At 39.4% G+C, this 21,116-nt stretch overlaps 1 protein-coding gene across 2 annotated transcripts in view; it reads right to left on the bottom strand.

The window, feature by feature from the left end:
* TBC1D15 (TBC1 domain family member 15) overlaps positions 1-19,036 on the bottom strand; it is a 33,616-nt gene extending 14,580 nt beyond the window's left edge. Inside the window, exons 1-7 of one of the 2 annotated variants that reach the window (XM_075149987.1) lie at positions 18,808-19,036; positions 10,280-10,378; positions 9,960-10,034; positions 9,076-9,214; positions 7,248-7,458; positions 1,900-2,002; positions 733-930 (exon numbers count right to left, since the gene is read on the bottom strand). In XM_075149987.1, coding sequence (XP_075006088.1) covers positions 733-930; positions 1,900-2,002; positions 7,248-7,458; positions 9,076-9,214; positions 9,960-10,034; positions 10,280-10,378; positions 18,808-18,831 — 849 coding nt within the window. In that variant the 5' untranslated portion in view covers positions 18,832-19,036. The remainder of the gene's footprint in view (positions 1-732; positions 931-1,899; positions 2,003-7,247; positions 7,459-9,075; positions 9,215-9,959; positions 10,035-10,279; positions 10,379-18,807) is intronic. The other variant, XM_075149996.1, reaches the window with a different exon arrangement.
* Between the last annotated feature and the right edge of the window lie 2,080 nt (positions 19,037-21,116).

Raw genomic sequence — 21,116 nt, 5'->3', positions numbered from 1 at the left:
CTGATTAAGTGCTAGGCAGCAAGTTCTTAGAATTACATAGTTCATACAGCTACTGCTAAGTTATTAACACTATTTTGAACTCAAGGAAAAAAAATAACATTCAAAACAGTTTAATAGTCTAAACACGTGAGCTGCTTAAATAGTAATCACAGGCATTTAAAAATAAACCTTTTCCACCAATCTGTAAAAGACACCAACAGGAGCCCACAAAGTGATTCATGATCCAATTACAAGTTCATTTTAGCTTTGGTTCAAGTCATACATAAATCTGTACATTTATACACTCTAGGCATTAATCATCCAATTAACTACTTTGTTTTAATCTTCTTAGCCCTCTTAAAACAAACTGAAATGTTAAAGTGATTAGCCAAGAAAGTTGGTTATTAACCTGTATACCCCAATTTTACTTAACATAGCTCTATCTGACCACAGAGGAAACACTAAACATGAAATGGGTCACGCTTCAGGGTAGTGACTCTAAGATAAACATAATCCTCATTCCAGTAGTCACAAACTTTCTTTCAAAGCAAAACTCTTACTTGCAGGCATAAAAATGACACATTCTAGAAGTAGCTGATAATGATCTTACTCTCGTGAATAAATGGTATGGCAGCATATGCCACAATCACCAAGCATAAACATTATAACTCACCAAGCTTCAAGTCCTATCATTCCTTTAAAGGTGTGCATAAAAAGAATCAATGCATCTGTATCATTCATTTACACACTTACTCGTGTAATAACTTCAAATCCTGGTTCTTCCTGCTGGTTTATCTTTAGCCCTGGAATAGCATCATTGAGAAAGTCTGCCATTTCTGATGGTGGTCGCCTTTGACTTGAAGGGTCACTTAAACGGAAACTGTCAAAAATATAGTTTGTGACTTTGGAAAATCTTCCCATTGTTACTGTGTATGGATCTTTCTTCAATTTCTGTGTAATAACAAGGAAAACAAGTAAAATACAAAAAGCCTCAGATTTGGAATTTCTGTACTCAAAGCAAGCAAAACAACAGGAAGAGTACTGTAGGCCTCAAAGTTATTGAAATTTCACGTATCAGTAGTTTCATACAGTACATTCATACATGATTAAAAGAAGATATCTTAAGATAATATTACTGATTGATTTGGAAGATTGGATAGCAGCGTGCTCAGTAAGCCTGACCTACGTTTAAAAGTGGATCAGATCTACTGTTTACTTTCCAGTGATTAATGCCACACAACATCCTCCTTATGCCTAGCTTCTCTACCTTCATAGAGAAAACACATCTTGAATCATCATGTACTCTGCTAGGAACCTCACACAAAACTTGATTTGACAACTAAGTCCAGAAATTAATGTAATTCACTCATGAAGATCTTCTTTAATTAAACAAATCAGTGGGTCAAAACTCTGGCCTCATTCAAATCACTCGAAATCTTGCTGCTAACTTTCACGAGTCCACAAACCCCACCAAATAATAAGCAGTTTTAACACAAAAAAAACCTCTTTTAGGCAATATTGTGTTCTTTGCTGCTGTATTTCCAGCATCCCTTCAAAATGGTCAGAAAATATCAAGGAAAAGAATATTTAGTCAAGGAAAATTTAGAAAATGCTAATTAATACATTTGGTAACTCCTTTTTTCCTTCTTCCCCTTTCTAAAACTATCTGTACCCAAATGTATAGAATCACAGAAAACACTAACTTGAATAGGTTTGAAATAGTACCACAGGGAAGTTAAGAAATTATTAGAACATAAAAAACAACCTGTAAGTAAGCGTACTTTCTATAGTAAGCATTTGTTTTAGGATGCATTCAATGCTTCTGCAATGGCAATGATTCAGGGAATATTTGTGTGACATGGTAGGATGGGTTTTTTCAATAAACCTCTTCAGAATAAAAAATTCAAAGATAATACATACTTGTAATAAGCCATATGATGGTTCATCAAAGAGATTTTCAAAAGACTGAGACAGAGACTTGTTCTGAGAATTCACAAGAAGAATCCGTTTATCCTGTGGAGACCTGCAATAAAATTAAAAAAGGGTTTCTATAAGTACCACCAGTTTTTCCTGAAAATGTTTTTAGAATATTTACTGGTTTTTGAAGTCACATTTCAGGTTTTGCACAAAGAAAGCAGGTTTGATGCAAGATCATTCTTGTGTTCTTGGCACAAGTTCACAAACTAACCCATTACAAAACAGGACTTTCATTTTTCACAAGATTAGTCATCATCATATTCATTCTGAATTGTACTCTTTAATTTTTTGAAAAATCATGATTCTTTTGAGAAATTTTTGAGAAATTACTCTGGAAGATAACTTTTGTCACCCACACGTAAACAAAGTTTTCTTCAACTATGGTTTTCTATATTTGACAATGGACAAAAAAAAAAAAGATGTGACACAGGAAAGGAAATTTAGTGAGACACAGTCAGCCTCAACACATATATGCTGAAACTCCTTTAACATAACAGAGGACATGAAAAGAGCCCATGTCACCATATACAGTTAAAGAATTCTTTCTATCAATTAGTAAATCTTACATTAAAGCATCCTGTAAAACATTATATGAAGGAATACGAACTGCTTTTCAAAGTATCATCAACAAATGCACATCAACAAATTTCTAACCAAGAGTACTACAACAGCTACTGTCAGAATAATTCTAAGATTCATAATCATAGGAGCTTAAAAACCACCACAGCCATTGTATTGTGAGACAGAACCATCTCAGTACAGCCCTGCAAATGTGTTTCTGTGTAGACTCCAAAACCTAAATGAACACAAACCTGTTTTGGCCTAACTCACTGTATTTGTACACTCTTGTTCTTCAACATAACATTTGCTTCTCTGACAGGCTTGCACAGGCAGATGAAAATGATAACAATAAAGACAGTGGAACCATGCTGCTCCTAGTATTTAATCTGTTCTTTTGCTCTCACCCCGCCTCCAACATCCCATCTTCTCCCCTCCTCCGGCACAGGTACCCCATCAGTTCATTAACCAGCTCCTGAATTCAGGAATTTACAGCTCAATATGTGACAGAAGAGAGAACTGCTCAGAAGCCAGGCTGACATTCAAGCCTCGGAGTTGGTAGCCAGGTAGAGGAAAGCCAAGCACTTTGCCATCTGACTCTAATCCATCACACAGACTTACATTTATAAAATACCTCTCCATTGCTCTCTCCCAAAGTTTAAATCCACTATTTCTAGTCTTTGAAAGAAAAATTACTTTTATTTTTATTAGTACCTGCATCATCTACCATGTTATTGAAGTCAAAGATAAGAACTTTAATAAGCCTTATCTCTCTCCCATTCCAACAGGACAGGACACTGTTAACACTGACGGATATGAAATGCAACAAGAGATCTCATTTTGAGACAGCCAGACACCACAGTCATAGTTCTGAGGCAGCAACGGTTAATGAAGCTCAACTGGCTTTTGCTAAAAAGCAGCACAGGGGCAAAGGCTGAGTCATGTATTATGTTTTCTTTAACTAAAAGAACGAAAACTTTGTACCGTATCTCCATTTTAATTAAACATTGTCTCTGGACAGCCAGTTGGGTATCAACAGCTACTTGGGTAATGTTCAAAACAAATTTGTGAGCTAGACACTTTATTAAACACTTACTCACTATATTGCAAGTTAGAAAGTGTCATCTGTACATGCAGTGTTTTCTCAATATTAGACTGGTGCCACCAAACTAGGACACACATAATCTTTAAAGCAACAAATTACAAATATTTTGCTCCAGTTTAGTCACTTCACACACACTGATTTCAGCAATGATGTGACATTTTATAAGGAATGGTGTTAGAGAAGGACAAAAACTTTTGAGGTAACAGGAACAGAGGAAGAAAATACCTATGACAGAAAGATCTGTTAGAGAAAAGCTAAACTTTCTGCCTTAACATCGATATCCCATATATTATAAACTAGAGCTTGGATAACAAGTAATTACGCTGCCAAGTATTTGCTTATGGCATCCAAGAAGCTGAGTAAACATCTTTCCCTAAAAGAGGTTATGAGTTTACATACATCATGTACTAAAGAACAAATAACCATTAGGAAATAACAGAAACATACAGAGACTGAAGCCTGCCATTTCCACAACTTATGTGGCATATTTGTTCTTTTTAACAAAAAAAAAAACACCACCCACAAAAATCGTCATAATTCATGACTAGACCAGAGAAAAGAATTTGGTGCCAGAAGCAGAACTTAACTGGAAGAGAGGAATCAAAGTAAGAAAACTAAAACTGGAAGTTCCTGCTCAGTTCAGTGCTTAACTTCATTCAAATTTGATTTCCATAACTGCCTCAGCTTTTTGCTTTGAAGTTCCCAAAATACCTGCTGTTGCATTCATCATCGCTTAGAACTGTTCGAGGTGGCAATACTAAGCAGCTCAGCACATCCTGAATGCTTGAACATCACCTCAAGTTTCCCTGTCTTACCTTAGCAGGCACCTCCATCTGATATGCACTCCTGGACACCCCAGTGCAGAGCTGCTGGGTCAGACTGCACAAACCCTGCCCACTGCCTTCTTTTAAAATCAGACACATGAGGACATGACTGCCTCTCTTCATACAGTTTCTTCCCCACCTGACAGCTACTGTTTTGCACTGCCCCAAGAGGAATGTCCACATCACCTGGCAAGAGGCTACAAAGAACAAGAACTAACAATCCACTGGGTCAAATAAAGCAAGAATGGTAAGCACCCACTCACTCACTGCAGACTATCTGAAAGAGACTGTTTCAGTCTCATTTTCATTCAGTGACTCACCAATAAGCATTAATTTTACGTAGCAATGTGGAGTATAATTTTTTGCAGCACATGACTCAATAAAACTGGAAATAATGCCTGTTAGTAACACAAACTGTCTAGCATTCTGTGCAGTAACAAACTGACAACCACATGCTGGACAGATCCTAGATGTCTGACTTATAGGAGCTTAGGTGTCCAACTTCATAAAATGGTTTAAGGTATTTTGGTATGTTAGTTTAGATTCCTGTTTTTTTAAAACTTTCAACCATGAAGTCAAAAGACACAAAAAACTTCCTGAATATGAAAAGACAAAATAACTTGTTACATAGCAGAGCAGTATCTTGTAAATATTTTATGCCTTTGAACAAAAATATTAAATATAAAATAAGCTTAGTCCAGGTGTCTCAACATTAAATACATGGAACTCCACCAAAATTAATGCAAGTATAACTACAGATCTGTAGTTGCAATACTACATTTTAATTATCATCTCTTCTGTTGCTTATTGCTTTTTATGTGTATATATGTATGTGTATATATACATACATATATATTCAAATAATAAGCTCTTTAAATAGTGGCAATTAAAAAACCCAGCAGCATGAACTCATTAGTTTTAAATTGCTTTTGTTAAAGCCTCAAATGGATTAACTGGAAAGAAGGCATAAGGGAAAATCTTCATCTAAAGTTTTGAAGTTTCTAGTTGATAATTAATCACATAAACGAAGTTTTGATTAAGTCAATGCAAACCAGTTTGCTACGCTGTCAAATGCACTCACTAGGCCTACTTAAAACTTGGTCCTGTTCATTAAACACATGTTACGGGAATTAGTTAGAAAATTTGAAATACATTGCCGCAGTATACAGGCAACAGATCACACAGATAGGGTATAAAGCTTTCATCGACTCACCATAAAACACAGGTGTTTTTCCAGTGTTTGCTACATCAGTTGCCTCAAAAACCCACCCTAGCCTACCAGCAGCTAGTCAGAAGATATCCACAAATAAGTAAACACAGAGCAGTATGCTCAAAAAGGAACAATTTCCTTGGGGGGAAGTGGAGAGAGGCAGGGGGATGGCAGGACAACAATATTCCCCTGTGCCTGCAAAAGTGGTGAAATTAGGAAACAAAATGAAAGGAGGTTTAAGGAAGAACTCAAAGGGAACCTAAAGGAAAAAAACTCAGGATTTAAGATGAAGTTGTCATCCAGGATTTCCTAATCTACAGTTGCAGAGAGAATATTCTTTCTTACACCTTTATCTTGTCCCCCTCATAGCCTCTCCTTTGGTCTTCTTGAATTTTCCCCTTAAAAAGCTCACATACAATGCTACAGCCAGTACCATTTCACCAGCTGGTCACACTGACCACGCTACCTTCTCCAAGCAGTTGACAACTTCTGATTATCATAGACTCCAACACCACATCCTGACACTGTCAAAGCCTTTCACAAATCAGTTCAATGACTATACAACCCTCATGCCCTACTGGCTTCCTCTCCAGCCTAACAGTATAACTCAGCAACAGCTTCCCTACTTGTCAAAGGCAACTCTGACCTCATTGATGCTACCAACGTGGGAAGAGCCCTCTATAAGGATTCCCGTAGCTATTTCACTATCCACCTTCAATCTGTCATCAGAATATTATGTTGCAAGTGATGATAACAGAACACTTTTGAAAACAGAATACCTGTTACACTGATGTTACACCTGTTACAGGCGTATCTGTTACACTTCATTGTTTCTTCATGCTCTACCTACTCTTATTTACCCTGTTGCCTTCTTAAATTATACTTATGCCTACATGGTGAAAGCAGAACATTTTATTTTATTCTGCATTTATGCTATGCCAATCAAAAAGGTTTTTATCCAAGTGAAAACCTTGGAAGTAACACAATATAAATACACAACAAAACCCAAGTACTTAACACCATGATAGGGTGTAACTATGTTTACATTCAGAAAGTTGATTCGAAGAGTAAAGATCAAGTGTGAAACACTCCCCACAGCAAGAAATCACAGGGGAACAGAACTTTGGGAGAAAACGTTTATATACAAATTGATTTAGTTGACAGTACTATAAGTTACCTCACACACTGATGTCAATATTCAGATATTTGACATAAAGTAGAAGATCCCAAATTTTAACACAAATTATCCCATTTAATAGAAGTAGTTCATGAAGAAGGATTTACCTTTACCCTGAGTGTTCATGAGACACTTCTGTACCCACTAGAGGGAGCTACTGAGGTATCACGGAGCTAATAACACTTCAACTGATTCTAAACTAGTTCATAAATTGATCCAACAATTTTAAAACTCCACCCTACATTCCGAATGTGGATGTGAAATTACAGTTTCAGTCACCTTGAAAATTGATTCTACTAATAAAAAAGGGAAGCGAAAATACATCAGGAAGCATTAATCTGAAATTCATTACAGAATTAAAAAAGTAAACCAATAATCCATATTTTAAATCAGAACTAAGAGTTGTCTGATACTTACTCATTCAGCACAACATGCTTTTCAAGGCATTTAATCAATAGTTTGCTATCTCCGTGATGAAAGTGAAGAGCTGGAAGCTTCACATCATCCTTCAGACAGAACACCAAATAAGACCATCCCATGCCTTCTTTGTTTTGTTTGATTGATTTTAAATCTGTCAAACTGAACAGGAACGACCACTTGCTTTCTCCATTTGCATGAGTTGTAGCATCTTAAAAACAAAATTACCACGATTTTAGTTTGACTTCCAGTGTTAGCAACTACAAATGCATTGTATCTGTCACTATTCCTAAAAAACAAACCCAAACCAAACCACAAAACCCAGCATTGGTTCTGATAATAAAATGTGTACTGTAACTGCTATTTCTGGATTTCTCTTTGTGCCTCCTCATCTTCTACAGACTTCTAAAACAATGAGTAAGTCCCTAAAGCTGTGCCTACAGTTTATAAAAGTGATCTAGCAGTTAAATCTGGATCCAGACTGCTATATCAAATTCCAGCAGCAAGCTGAATCCCACCAGCATCTCCACCAGGTAGTACTACTTACTCAAACTAAACATGATGTACATTACAATACTGTATGCTATATATTGCACACAGTTTTAGCCACGTGTTGTAAGACTGCTACCAAAGTAAGGGAGAAGGAATTGAAAATCTCCCCACCCACCCCTCTCCCCCATACTGTGCAAGCATGTATACACTCTGCACAAGACTGTAACCATTTAAAGAGACGGGATTAAATTTTACTTTACCAGAGGACACAAAATTGCCAGCATGCCTGGAGGGAATCTGGCACACCCCCTGGCCTGCCCCCATCATATTATAGCAACTGGAAATAAGCAAGAAGTGGCAAAGAGCATAATTCAAGTCAGTAGTGCTCATTGACACTCACTTTGGATGAAGATATACTCTGACACCTGAAGATGAAAAATCAATACAAACCAGTGACATAATAAACCATCCTATGCCTGACAGAGATGCTGGTTTTAGCTTTGTACTGTGCTAGCACTGAAAGCTCCTCTCAAACACAGTATTCTAGGAGCAAGGACTGTGCTTTACTCAAAAACATTCATAATCTTAAGTCCAAACCCTGCACTGATACATGATATAGTTGACAATCAAAACCATCACGGATATGCTGAAACAAGCACAATGGTCCCCAGTTATAGGCTGAGAAACAACACAGGGAAAACAAGTATTATAAAGAAAAATACTACAGGAGAATCAGAGAAAAAAGATTCCTTGAGAATCACTGTCCTTTCTCCCCCACTCTGTCGTCTTTTTTTTTTTTTTTTACAACATATCTGCTGAGACACTGTAACAACAAGATTAGCTATAAAATCATTTTGCCAAAGTAAAAAAGACTATATAAAAAAGACCCATGTACCACACAACTGTACATTCCATCTCCCCCTGCTGTTGCAGTATGGAAAGGCATTTGAGTAGTAAAACACTTATTTTTTCATCTTCTTTTCTAACACGACATCTAGTTCAAATTCCATTTGTTTGAAAGAACGCAAGAGCCCAATGCAGATAAAACTGCTACATCATCTAATGATCCCCACAGCAAGAAGTTATATTTAACATTTATTTTCAATGCAATTCTCTAGCAATTTAAAGAAAAAATTAGATTGGAGGCAGACAGGAGCTACTCCTTGTGAATTTTTTTCCACATCCAGAGATTCACCTTTTACCACAAACGACTCCCAGCTTTTCAATTCCTAATAAAATCCATTTTAGTGTATGTAAAAGGCAATTCTTCAGTTACACGTTACCATAAAGAAAAAAACAAAACAAACAAGAAAACCCACACTTATTTTTTAAGTACCTCCATTTGAATGAGGTTTCTTTTTAAAAGAGACTGTGGTGACCATGTCCCATTCTGCTTCATAACTACTTGGACGGTCTGCTCCTCGGGAACATTTTTCTTTAGGAGTTTGAGTCCACTCCACAACAGAACTGGAATCCTGAGCAAAAAAAAAAGTGACTATCAAAAAACACAAGGCATGAGAATTGAGCTAGTTTCTCAGATTCAACAAGAAGAATAAGCATCTTCATTTCCACAGATTAAAAGAATCTGTAGTATTAAAACCCTAAGAAACATGATAGAGTTCAACACAGGAAATTTGGACTTACGACTAAGACTAAGAAAAGAGGTTTTACTTAATAAATTCAACATGGTACTAAAATATCCTAGTCTCTCTTGCAGGCTCTACCAACATAACAAACTTTTTAGTTAAATGTAAAACTTAATTTTTCCTCTTTAGTCGCATCCTCTTAATACTGCTTAAATACCACATATCACTGGATCTTGGAACCTCCGTAGGCTTCTATTTTTATTTTGCATTAGAACAGTACCTCTCTGTTTTGAGTCTAATTATGAAGAGTGAATCACCAGACTACAACATAGTAGATGCAGGGGGACCGGTGACCATGATACACTCATTTGGTCTTTACTATTTGCACAGAGAGTCCCCTTCTATTTTATATATGAACCAAGTAAAAACTAAATACAGTCACCTACACATGTATCCCAATAACCTGAACTGGGCTGCAGTCCACAAATATGGTTCCTACATGTAGCTATTAATACCAGTGATAATCACAGAAATAGCTTTTGCTTCCAGTTATGAGATCATCTACAGATAAGTTAACACAAAATAAAATCTCTGGAGAAACAGAATGAAGAACGCTGATAACTAACAAACATACCTTTCCAGCACAGAGGATATTAGAAGTATCCAAAGTATCATCCAGTGGTCTCCAGTCTACTATAACTTCATTTTCCTATAATACAAGCAATCATAAAAAAATTCAATACTACACAACAAAGTACATATTCCTATTTACTCATGGTATGATTATGGTACAACTTACACATATATATAAATGACACAGATGACATCAAACATTATGTGATGTTTGTTCATTTACGAAATCCTATACTTAAAAAGACATTTAAGATTTCCCAAACACAGTACGTGCTTCGCCAACAAACATACAAAGTTTCCATAACTGTATTATCCAAATACCTTTTCTATGACACGTAGTACTCCTGATATTAAGCTATCCTGGTCATCATTTTTTCCGCAGGATGAATGAATGAAAACTCCTTCTTGCTCATACACAACCTATAACAAAGCGGGTAATGAAACAAAAAACAGGACTTTAAAATTGTTTCTCTCTCCTGTGGTACTCATTATCATTTTGACTCACCTACATAAGTTGAAGTGAACACCTCTGCCTTGTTAGGTGTTTTGTTATCTTTCCCCAAGATCTGAGTCTTTCACTTACTCAAATCAAGAAACAATGGAAAATGCAACTTGTTAAATTTCCTCTGTAAGCAATATACCAACTACTATTACTTCGCCAGTAAACCACAAAAAATGCATTCAATACCTAGTATTTTTTAAATCAGCGGGCAGAGGTTCATATGGAAATACTACACGGCTTTTAAAACATTAAAAGGCTTTCTTACATAGTCTGCCTTTCCCCCACTTGCCATTTAAGCACGTTGAAATTATAACCTTAATTTAAATTAAAAATGGACAGTCTAGTGTACAAAAGATGAACTCCACAGAAATAAAAAACTGCAGCCTTAGGTTAAATAATGGCCCAATCCTACATTCAGGGTGAATGGCAAAGGTTCCATTTCAAAGGTGGAATATGTGACAGTCAGATAAGAGAGGCTTGTAGGAGTACACACTGCCCATGTAACTTTTACATTTAAGCATTTACAAAACTCTTCACAGTATCCTGATCATGCTCTTAAAAGAAAGAAAATCAGAGAATTCTTGTCTGTCAAAATTCAGTAGGCTCTTCAAAACTACATGCTATATATACTCTTAAAAGTTCTATAAACAATGTAAATGGGTTCCGTTTTAAACAACTCTCTAATAGAGGAGTGAGAAGTCCCTAATATACCAAACTTCAATTTTGTGGAAACGAAATACATCAATAGTAACAGTAATTTTTTTATAACCATGTTAATTTTCAAACCAAGCTGCGAACACTGCCTTAAGAAATACATATTTTTAAAGGCAAAACCTAATAATTCTTAACTTATCAGAGATGGATATTCTATTTCTTTGGTACTAAAATATCAGTACCTCTTTTTCTCAACTTACTCGTTTATCAGATTTTGTAAATCATCACATTTGCAGTCAGGCCAGTAAACTAAAAGTTTAGGTGTATAAGCTTAACTAGCTAGACAAGAATACAGAGCTTAAAAATAGCAATAAAATTCAGTTAACTCATCCTTTCTGTTGTAGATTTACTTCTTAAATTTCTCTTCACTTTACACAAGAAAGAAATTTCTAAAGCGTCCTGTTTAATCACAGAAATATCATTCGGAAAACATCTCTAGAGATCACTTTTTATAATCTCCCTCTTGAAGGATTATTAACATCTAGTTGCCTTTCAAATATTGGAAGCCGCCTTTCTTCTTCCCTATTACAGCTTTTTCTTTTTTCTATCCTCTCTCTATTTCTATCAAATACCTGTTTTTAATTTAAGTGCCTGTTTAAACAAGGCAACTTTGGAATTTATTTAGATTTTACCTTCTAGCTATTTGGACCTGATCTATCACCAGAACTAGTTAGAAGTATGAACCAAAGTGATCAACCACTGGGACAGCTGTTCCAGAAGAAAAATCTATTTGTATCAGAGTTATACTGGCAGAAGTGCATTTCTGCCAATAACGTTAGTATCACAAAGTACACCTTCTCAGTCTAGAAGGTATGCAATCTAGCAATTGTTTTTATTATTTTCCATCCATTAATCTCTCAGAAAGACAAATGTTTCCTTTCACGGGAAAAGAAAACGTGTTCCCAATGCCACAGTTATCATGCAACTGAAAAATTCTACACTGCTCTGCATAACAGAACCAGCTCCCTGCCCTGTACTCCACCAAAACAGGCAATAAAACCGAAGAAGCGAGAACATGCTCAGAAGTTTGGAGGATATCTGTAAAACAGAGGACGTCTCACAGTGCAGCTTATTTCCCTCCTTCTGTTACTCAAGAGAAAAACTTCTCCAAGTTTGAAAAGCCAGAAGACCAAGCTGTTGGGATTTATTATTATCCAATAACAGGTACAATCTTGTATTTATTTTTTCCAACTGTTATCAAGTATTTAATATAAAAAAATTGCACTTTTTAAGCTCAGTTATATCATTGAAGAAAAACATTGAGTCACTCATAAATGGGAATCTAGAAGATGCAATAATCAGTTACAAGATGCAACTAATTTGAAGAAAGATATGGCATTCATCTTACAAAAGATTATCTAATCCCACTGCAAAACATTTTGGAAGTTATCATCTTTGAATTATCTGAAATATTGAGCTGCTCTGTTTAGCAGTACTTTATAAGATAACTAAGTAACTGAATTTGAATAAGCTGATTTTCAGAAATATGATTTTATAGTGGTAACTCCTGAAGATTAGCTGCACTGGGCGGCTGTATTTCACACAATGTTCTTTGCACGCTGAAAATTCAAAAATGCTACTAAGTATTCTTATAGCACCTTACAGTAAAATGTAGTTTGTGATAGATTTTTGTTTTCTGGTATTAAAGCATTGGCAAGCTATTAGTCAATTCAAAGAGCAAAAGCAAGTTAAATTACACATACAAGTAATAAGTACTAAGGAAAATATCGAGTTGAACGATAGTATACCAATAGTTAGATTTGAATGAAAAACCATCCATCGGTAGACAACTGCTATAACACTGTGTAGCTCAACCCCGCACACCATATGGCCCACAAAGGTATCTGATCAGTGCCTCCACAGCCCAACAGTCAGGCAAACATCTGGTCCATCGGCACACATGGACTTCTTAGGCAGCCAGGAAAACAGACGCTTCAAAACCAGACAATGGCAGCATACACTGCCGCTGGCCTAAACAGCAGGTTACTGCAGAACACGTAAGATGAGTGTCTTGAAATAAGATGTGGGAGAACAGACAGCCAATGTTGGAGGACGATCAGAAGCATCATTAAAATACTAAGGACTTGTGTAAGGTGTGCACGCAAGATCTATGTAGTGAGATCCTGGTACGTATGGAGACAGTAGAAGGAACTAGATATGAGCCAGGCAGGATAATGAGCCCATTGCCCCTTATTAGCAGTTAAAATAACTACAACTCCCCAAACCCGACCAAAACCTGCATCAGTATTACCTGTCAACACCCCCTACATAGGAAAGCAACCCAATCTCCTTTAAATCTTGATAACTTTTTCACTTCAGTGACAGAGGTGTGTGATCTAGAAAGGCCTCGTTATCCACTGTGTGAAAGAATTCAAGAGTTTTTAAGAACATCATCTGTTCAGTTAGTTGATTATGCTTCTTGTATTACGAGACAGAAAAACAAGCTACTGGCTCACCTTGGTTTTGTACTATTCATTATTTTACATATTTCATCATGGTCTCTTTTTCAAAGGTGAGAAGTGGGTGGAGTCAAGCTCAATCTTTCATTTTCTTTTCATATGATTAGAGTCATCACTCTTCCTCTAAGTCTACTACAATATTAATAAGCCCACCATGATAAAAGACAAGTTCACTCTCCTGTTATGCCAGAGAGCGCAGCTCGGGGCCAGCATTGCTCTGCCAAGATGCCGTCCAACTTCTCATGACAGACACAGCTTGCAGCACTTACACAGTGAATCAGCCACTGCTCTGGGGTCATTAAGTAATTTCGGCCCTGTGCAAATCCTGATTCTAACAACTTTTCAATAGCAGTTACTTCATTTTTTTGCCTCATATTAGAGAATCAGGTAAAGGACCTCACTGTGGATTCAACAGTTGAAGCAGCAAGCGGGCATGCTCATAAGAAAGTGACTGAGTAAGAAAGTCTGAATGCTCCACAGACTACAAATTAAGGAAAAATGGGTCTGTCTGCAAACATTAACAACAGATATAGCAGCTGCGCAGCATCTTATTTTCAGATTCTGACAGAAGGTAAACAAAACAAAAGATGCAACACAGTAAAGAAAGAACTACAGGCCAATAAAATAAATTCAATTTAAGCAATGATTGTCCTGAGAGACCTTACATCCACAAAAGAAAGTATCTTAGTTTAGAGCTGTGCTTTAAGTTAGAAATCAATTTAAAAATCTGCATTATGCTGCTTTATTTTCCATCTCCCTCTTTGAAATAGCTGAGGTTTCCCCAGAGCTTATTCACACATCCACTGCTAAACTGTCACTGGGCACATCAAAGTACCTACTACATCAATAGTCTGCTTTCAATGGCCGGACACCAGCACATTTGAGTGCCCTGCAAAGCATCAAGCTAACATTACTTGACCAACATGATGTTCTGCTCCACAGAAGACATCCTACAACTTCTTGCATTTGAATTTTAATAAAAATATAAAGCCTCACCCTTATATGACTTTTGTTTGCTGAGCTTATGGCTCAACCTTTTTCTTAGGACAGTAAAACTTCATGCCCTGCTAGCCTTAAAAGAGTAGAAGTCTTACAAACACCAAGTTTCTAAGCAGGGGAAAAAAAATCCCACAAATATTGTTCATGTTGCGACAAATGAGAAAGGTCGCAACACCAGGAACCACGTAAGAAAGGTTTCCTGCTTGACAACAGTAAGTTTTTCAATTTCTGCCTTAGGTGCACTGAAGATTTCTTGAACCACAAAGTATTTCTGCTGCTTATGCAATAGTAGTGGGATATCAGTGAAAATACAAGTCTATTCAGGGTACCGAGAGTAAGAGCTTGACGTGGTAACACACTATTTCTACTGTGAACACTTCTGCAAGAGAAATCCTTAATGAATAGAAAACAAAGAATATACAGAAATTTCAGAATTATCAGTGAACTGCTTTATATTCAAGCATAACGAAACCTTAACTAAATTCAAAAGAGGCAAAGGCAGGTAAAGGCTTCTGTTCACAAAGAAAACCTACGAAGTACAGTATATTCAGAAAGGATTATGATTCTGTACACAGTAAATGATAAAGGCTGAAAAAGTTATAATGAAGATTAAATCACGTGCTTAATAAAATGGCACAACAATGTATACTATAAGAGTCTCTGTGCCCCCAAATTTAATTAGTCAAATGTGCAGCAAGACACTGCCTACACCACAGAATATATATACATCTAAAATAATCCGCTATATCTGTGCCAACAAACTACCTGAAGGATGCAAAGCTCACTTTAACAGACCGTATTTTAAATCTCTTTGCTGGTCCTGGCTATAAAAAAAAACCCTCAAGAGCAAACACACACCCCACCCCCCAACACCACAGCATTTACAACATTGTTCAGTGGTAGCTACAATGCTATTTGAACACTTCTAGCTGCTGAACTGACCAACATCTGAGCTTAGACCTGAAGCTCAGATGCTTAGCCAGTGAAACCTCTGAAGCTTTAACTTCAAGAGCAAGAGCACAGGCAAGTGAGAAATACCTTCTCTGACAGCCCATGTATCAATTGGTAATTTGAGAAAGATCTAACAGCCCATGTGCTGAAGATACTCTGAAATCCAAGCGCACAAAACAAAAATCGTTACTGTCTTTAGACCAGCTGTAATAATAGCCTATACATCAACAGACTAAAATTGAAGTTTGTGCTTCTCCCCGTACAACACTTTCTACTTCATTTTCTAACATGGTTTTCTGTTATAAGGGTGAGTCCAGAGTCGGTTCTCTGAAATAAGGAAAATAAACTGCCATTTGCTAAACAACAAAAAGAGAGAAAATATACCTGCTTTTATGCATAAAGTCAAAAGCACTGAAAACGAAAGACCTTACTGCCAAGTTACTTGCAGGAAAAAACTGGCAACTCTAAGAAAGGGCAAAAAACTGAAGCTCACACTGTTCTATTGCTGGTCATTAATAAAGAATGAGTCACGACTCCAGAACTCAAAAGCATTAACTTAAGTTTTCCGGAACCGAGTTAACCGTATAGAGAAAAACACTGAAAAGAACCTTCTGAGGCTTGAAATGGTAAGAAAAAACAAATAGGACGAAAATCCAAGTAAAGTACATACAGTTACATGAGGTAACCAAATTTATAATTCATATCCCACTAATGTATGCAGCAGAAACCAGAGACAATACGAAATAGCCGAGTTGTGAAACCACTGATGCTAATGATGTCTGGGAAATAAAAAGAAAAATGTGATAGAGAAGGGGAAGGCAAACAGGGTAAAAATATAATAGAAACCACATCCTTATATGGCTTGCTGAAACAAGATTTCATGAAAACTGAGACAACGCAGGCTATTCCAGCTGCTTAATGTATTGCCACGTGCATTCCATGGGAATTACTTTGTGTAATATTTTGCAGAAAAGAACATATACATTAAAATACATTACTCTCATGTGATAAGATCTGCCAAATGAGACTAAAGCACTCCACAAACTAATGCCTACTACTCTCTGAGAAATCTACCACCTGAAACACCTCATTACAACACTGCACAGCCAGAAGGAAAAGTGTAATTAATTTAGGACACCCATAGCTTGGAAACACACCAAAGTGCAAAATGCCTTAAGTGAGAATGTTGGGTCTGTACCAGCTCACACTGTGTTTATTCCATCTGGAGTAAAATTTCACTAGTTTGTGAGCCCTTCTAAAATCCTGCTGCCATCCAAAGGAAGAATTTGTGATCCAACCCTAAACCAACAGAAAGCTAACCCAGCCAAAAATAAGCACACACAGTTTTTTATATTATTTCAGCTTGCTAAATCAAATGACTGAGAGATCAAATGAGTACAGTATCCAAGCAAGCAGAAGTGCAACACACAGGTGGGGAGATCTAGAGGAGGATGGAACTGCTCCTACTGAGAGCAGTGAAACTTCAAACCAGCCCAGCCACTTCATGAAGTTTGAGAAAACACAACTGCCATTTTTTTCCTCTCTGTATCAAAAGAGACATGGCAAAGAACGTTACAGAATTAGAAGTTGCGTTAACAAGTTGCATTAGTATTGTCGACATGGAATAACTGAAACTGAGTTTTGCAACGTCTTAGAGATTTAGTCTCAAGCAAACAGGCCTTTTTTTTAAAGCAACAACGACTAAATAGAACATTTACAAACAACTAGTCCACAATAGTTTTAGCCTCTCATATAAACTATGATAATACAGCTGCTTCCAGGAGAAACTTCCTGAAAAAGATTCTGATAAAAAAACCTACGTGGGGGAAAAAAAAAGCAGCTGCAAAATGAAAATATTTACCATCATCTAGTAAACTGCTGGACTGAGCTTAAAATGGACAAAACCAGAAGAGTAACTTTTCTCTGTATACATGAAAACTGGACGTGCATAGCTGGAAACAGTTGGGAGGACAGTATGGCTATCTTTACATTTACATCACCTAACAGCAGTAAAGAACTTTATTTTTAAGTTGTAGCAACTCCAGCTGAACAAATTGCCTGCTCCACCAGTTCTGGTTGAAACAGATATGGTAAATTGGCACAAGCGAGATCTCTACTGAACTTTCCTGCTAGCTGAATGCACTCCTCAGCACCCTCCGAGAAGCACACACATGGCTAATTACATATGTTCTCTTATGCCGAGATCAGCATGAGCTGAAGTAGTCATTTGCTGCCATACGCTGGAAAAGTGAAACTGAAGACTATCACACTCTAACCCTGGCTACACACAATCAGACACTACACTGAGTTAAGGATCCACATACTCAGGAGCCCAACATCGCAAAGTAACACTTTTAGAAGACAGTCATGGAATAAAAATATTTCTGCAATAAAACCACAGGGACACAACTCGGATTTGTTGGTGAGGGAGGAGGGAGGCAGAGATGGTTGCCAATATCTTCCCTCCTGTGACCTCAAACCGGGACAGACGTTTGAATCCTTGTCAAGCTCTACCGTTTTACCCAAGAACACTCGGCAACGATCGGCGGCATGTGAAAATCTTTACATTACCAAATTATCCGACTGACAAGGCTTTGTATCCAGCCCGGGGCGGGTACCCGCACACCACCAGCGCGCAGGCCAGGAACGTCTACGAGCACCTCAGGGACATGCGGCCACGTAGACGGGACAAGTCTCGTTCCTCCAGCTCAGCCTCAGAGCCTGCTCTGCGGAGGCCAACCCCCGGCCCCGGGGCTGCCCGCCTTCGGCGGAGAGCGGCCTCTTCCTACACCGGGGCCGGCTCTCCGCGCAGCCCGGAGGCGAGCTGCGGCGGCGTGGGACACGGCCCGGCCCGGGCGGGAGGCGCTGCGACGTGCCGCCGCACCCGCGCCGGGCAGGGCCCAAGTCCCACCCGCCGGCCACGACCCCCTCCCGCGCCGGGCGGCGCAGCGGGCCCACGGCCTCCTGCCACCGCCAGGCCCGCCCGAGGGCGGGACGTCCCGCGTCCTCAGGGCTGGGCCCGGGCCCCGCGGCCCCGAGACCCCGCACCCGCGCACCGCAGGGAGGAAAGGCCCCCGTCCGGCGACGCAGGGGCCCGGCCGCCCCTTCCCGCGGCTCCCGCCAACCGGGGCGACCTCAGCGCCGGAGGCAGCGGGGCCCCCGAGGGGAGAGGACGGCAGCCACCGCCGCCCGCGCGGGACCCGGGCCCAGCCCGCCCCCGTTACCTTGCCGCTCGGAGGCGCCGCCATGTTGCCTACGAGTGTTTATGATGACGTTGCGCTCTTCACGTGCTTCCCCGCCGCCCCACAACAACCCCCGTCAGCCGCTCCGCGGCCGGCTGGGCGGCGCAGGCGCACTCGGGCGGAGACGCCCCCGCCACCCGCCCAGGGCAGGGAAAGGCGCGACGGCGACGCGCGGAACGGCAGGGCCCAGCTGGGGGGCGGGGCTCCGGCCACGGGGGGCGGGGCGTGAAAGCTCCGCCCCGCCCCGGGGGGGCGTCCGCAGGTGGTGGCGGTCTCTGCTCCTCGCAAGGCGCCGCCAGGGAAGAAGAGAAAATGGCGGCTTTATTTCTTTTTTCCAAAGGCTGCGCCCTTTTTCCTCGGTCTTTTCGCTCATCTTGAATCCCCCGCACGCAGCTCCCTGCGAGACTGGGGGGAAGCGGCTTGCCCCTGGGCCGGGCGGGCAGGCCCCGCGGCCCGTCCCTGGCCCGTTATCCCCCCGCCCAGGCTGAAGAGCGAGGAGTGGGGGTAAGGAGGCCGGGAAGGACGAGGCGGCAGTGAAGCCTTTGTCCAGCAGGGGGCTACAGAACCGCACGCGCAGCGGCCCGGCCTCCGCCGCGACGAGCGCGACGGTGACCCCAGCTGGGCCGTGCAAGTACGGCAGTGAGGAGGGGAGAGGGGCTTTTCCCCTCACCCTTAAAGCTTTTTCTGAGCCACCTGAGATTGTAACTGCAATTTGAGGGCTGTTGAAAATTTGGTATAAAGGAGGCATCGTATTCTCTCTCGTCATTTTCTTCCTCTTCGCGCTGTTGCACGATGTGAATTCCAAGGAAATACTGGCCCACTGGCACCATTAAGCTGCCCTAATACCCATGGGCCAGGTTTTTACTGTTAGTGAAAAATACACCACTTTCGAGATGATGGCTTTCAACACGTAACACATTCATACTCATCACGGGATAAAGCCAAATCTTAATTACAGTCTTACCAATGTTAGCAAATATTCAGCATTCACATGTGTACAGATTTATAAAGTCTGAAAGAATTCTCCTGCAGATGTCAACAGGTTTTGATTGGTCTTCTTTACCTGGAAAAACATACAATGCATGGTACTACTTAAATATAAAAAAAATTAGCTTTCACTTAAATGTCTGCAATATCTGTTCCTGATGAGAGCCACAATTAAAAATGACTTTTAAGACATCTGTTATATTCCAACACCTTATCATAAAATATTTTGAGCAAACGGTATGTCCCTCAAATATTGTTTATTTGAAACAGATGAATGAGATGCTCACAGGGAAGCGATTTGCTACTCTGAAGGAGCAAAGGTAATTTGGTCTTTTTTTGTCTCTGTCATAAAATGGCATAATTTGCTTCTGACTTCTCAAAAACTCATTTGGCTAGATTAACAACCATACTGTACTTTTCACCATGGAAAACCAGATTTGCTAGTCTCAATACAAATACTGATTTGCTTCCAAGTTGTGAGAGCCTGTTGTGACTCTCTGTATATAAATGTGCATGAAGATGAGAAAATAAAATAAAATGCAGTCAGAACACAAGTCATTGTAGTAATATCTAGGTCTGGAAAGCTGTATGGGCATAGCAAAAATGGATGTCATAGCTACGGTGGTCCCTTTCTTTGAATTTAGTAAGCCTGATGCAGTAGGTACAGTATCTACTATTCCATACTGCTCGCTTCTGTAATTCTACTGCTTGCATCTGTAATTCTAAACAATGAAGACTTGTTGCTCAGAAGTTAGGTAACTAGCAGGTGTTGTGTTTGCAGGTGTGTAGAATTGTAACTAGTATAAATCATGTATCCTGGAAGCATTGTTAGACTCTAGTGGAGAGTAACCTTGGAAAAGAGAACCATAAACAAACGTGGTCCAGAGGTGGCTGGGAGACAAACTTTGACCTTATAAGGAAAGAAAGGAACAAGTTCACGAAGAGTTCACTACCCTGTCGACCACCAGAGACCACCCAAGACCCTTAAGGAGACCCTAAAGGCTTTAGTGCGCATGTGGCTAGGATAATGTAATATTATAATTAGTTCTCGGAAATTTAATGAATATGTAAAAGAGAAACTTAAAATATGTATGAGAAGCATAGATATAAACAGAAAGGTGACTAGACCAGGTGTGCTTGATTTGTGGCAAGTCCACCGAGCACCCAGGCCTGAATAAAAAAATATCTTTCCTGAACGTGTGGAATTGGTTACTTGCACGCCGGGCACAAATCCGCTTTTCGGACAACAAGACAACAACTGAGTGTTAAGGTGAATACAAGGAAGAAGGCTACGCACTAAAAAT

This window comes from Calonectris borealis, chromosome 1, assembly GCF_964195595.1.
Source record: "Calonectris borealis chromosome 1, bCalBor7.hap1.2, whole genome shotgun sequence".
Taxonomy (NCBI): Eukaryota; Metazoa; Chordata; class Aves; order Procellariiformes; family Procellariidae; genus Calonectris; species Calonectris borealis.
The sequence above is the reverse complement of the archived record's forward strand: the minus strand, read 5'-3'. Positions and strand labels throughout refer to the sequence as shown.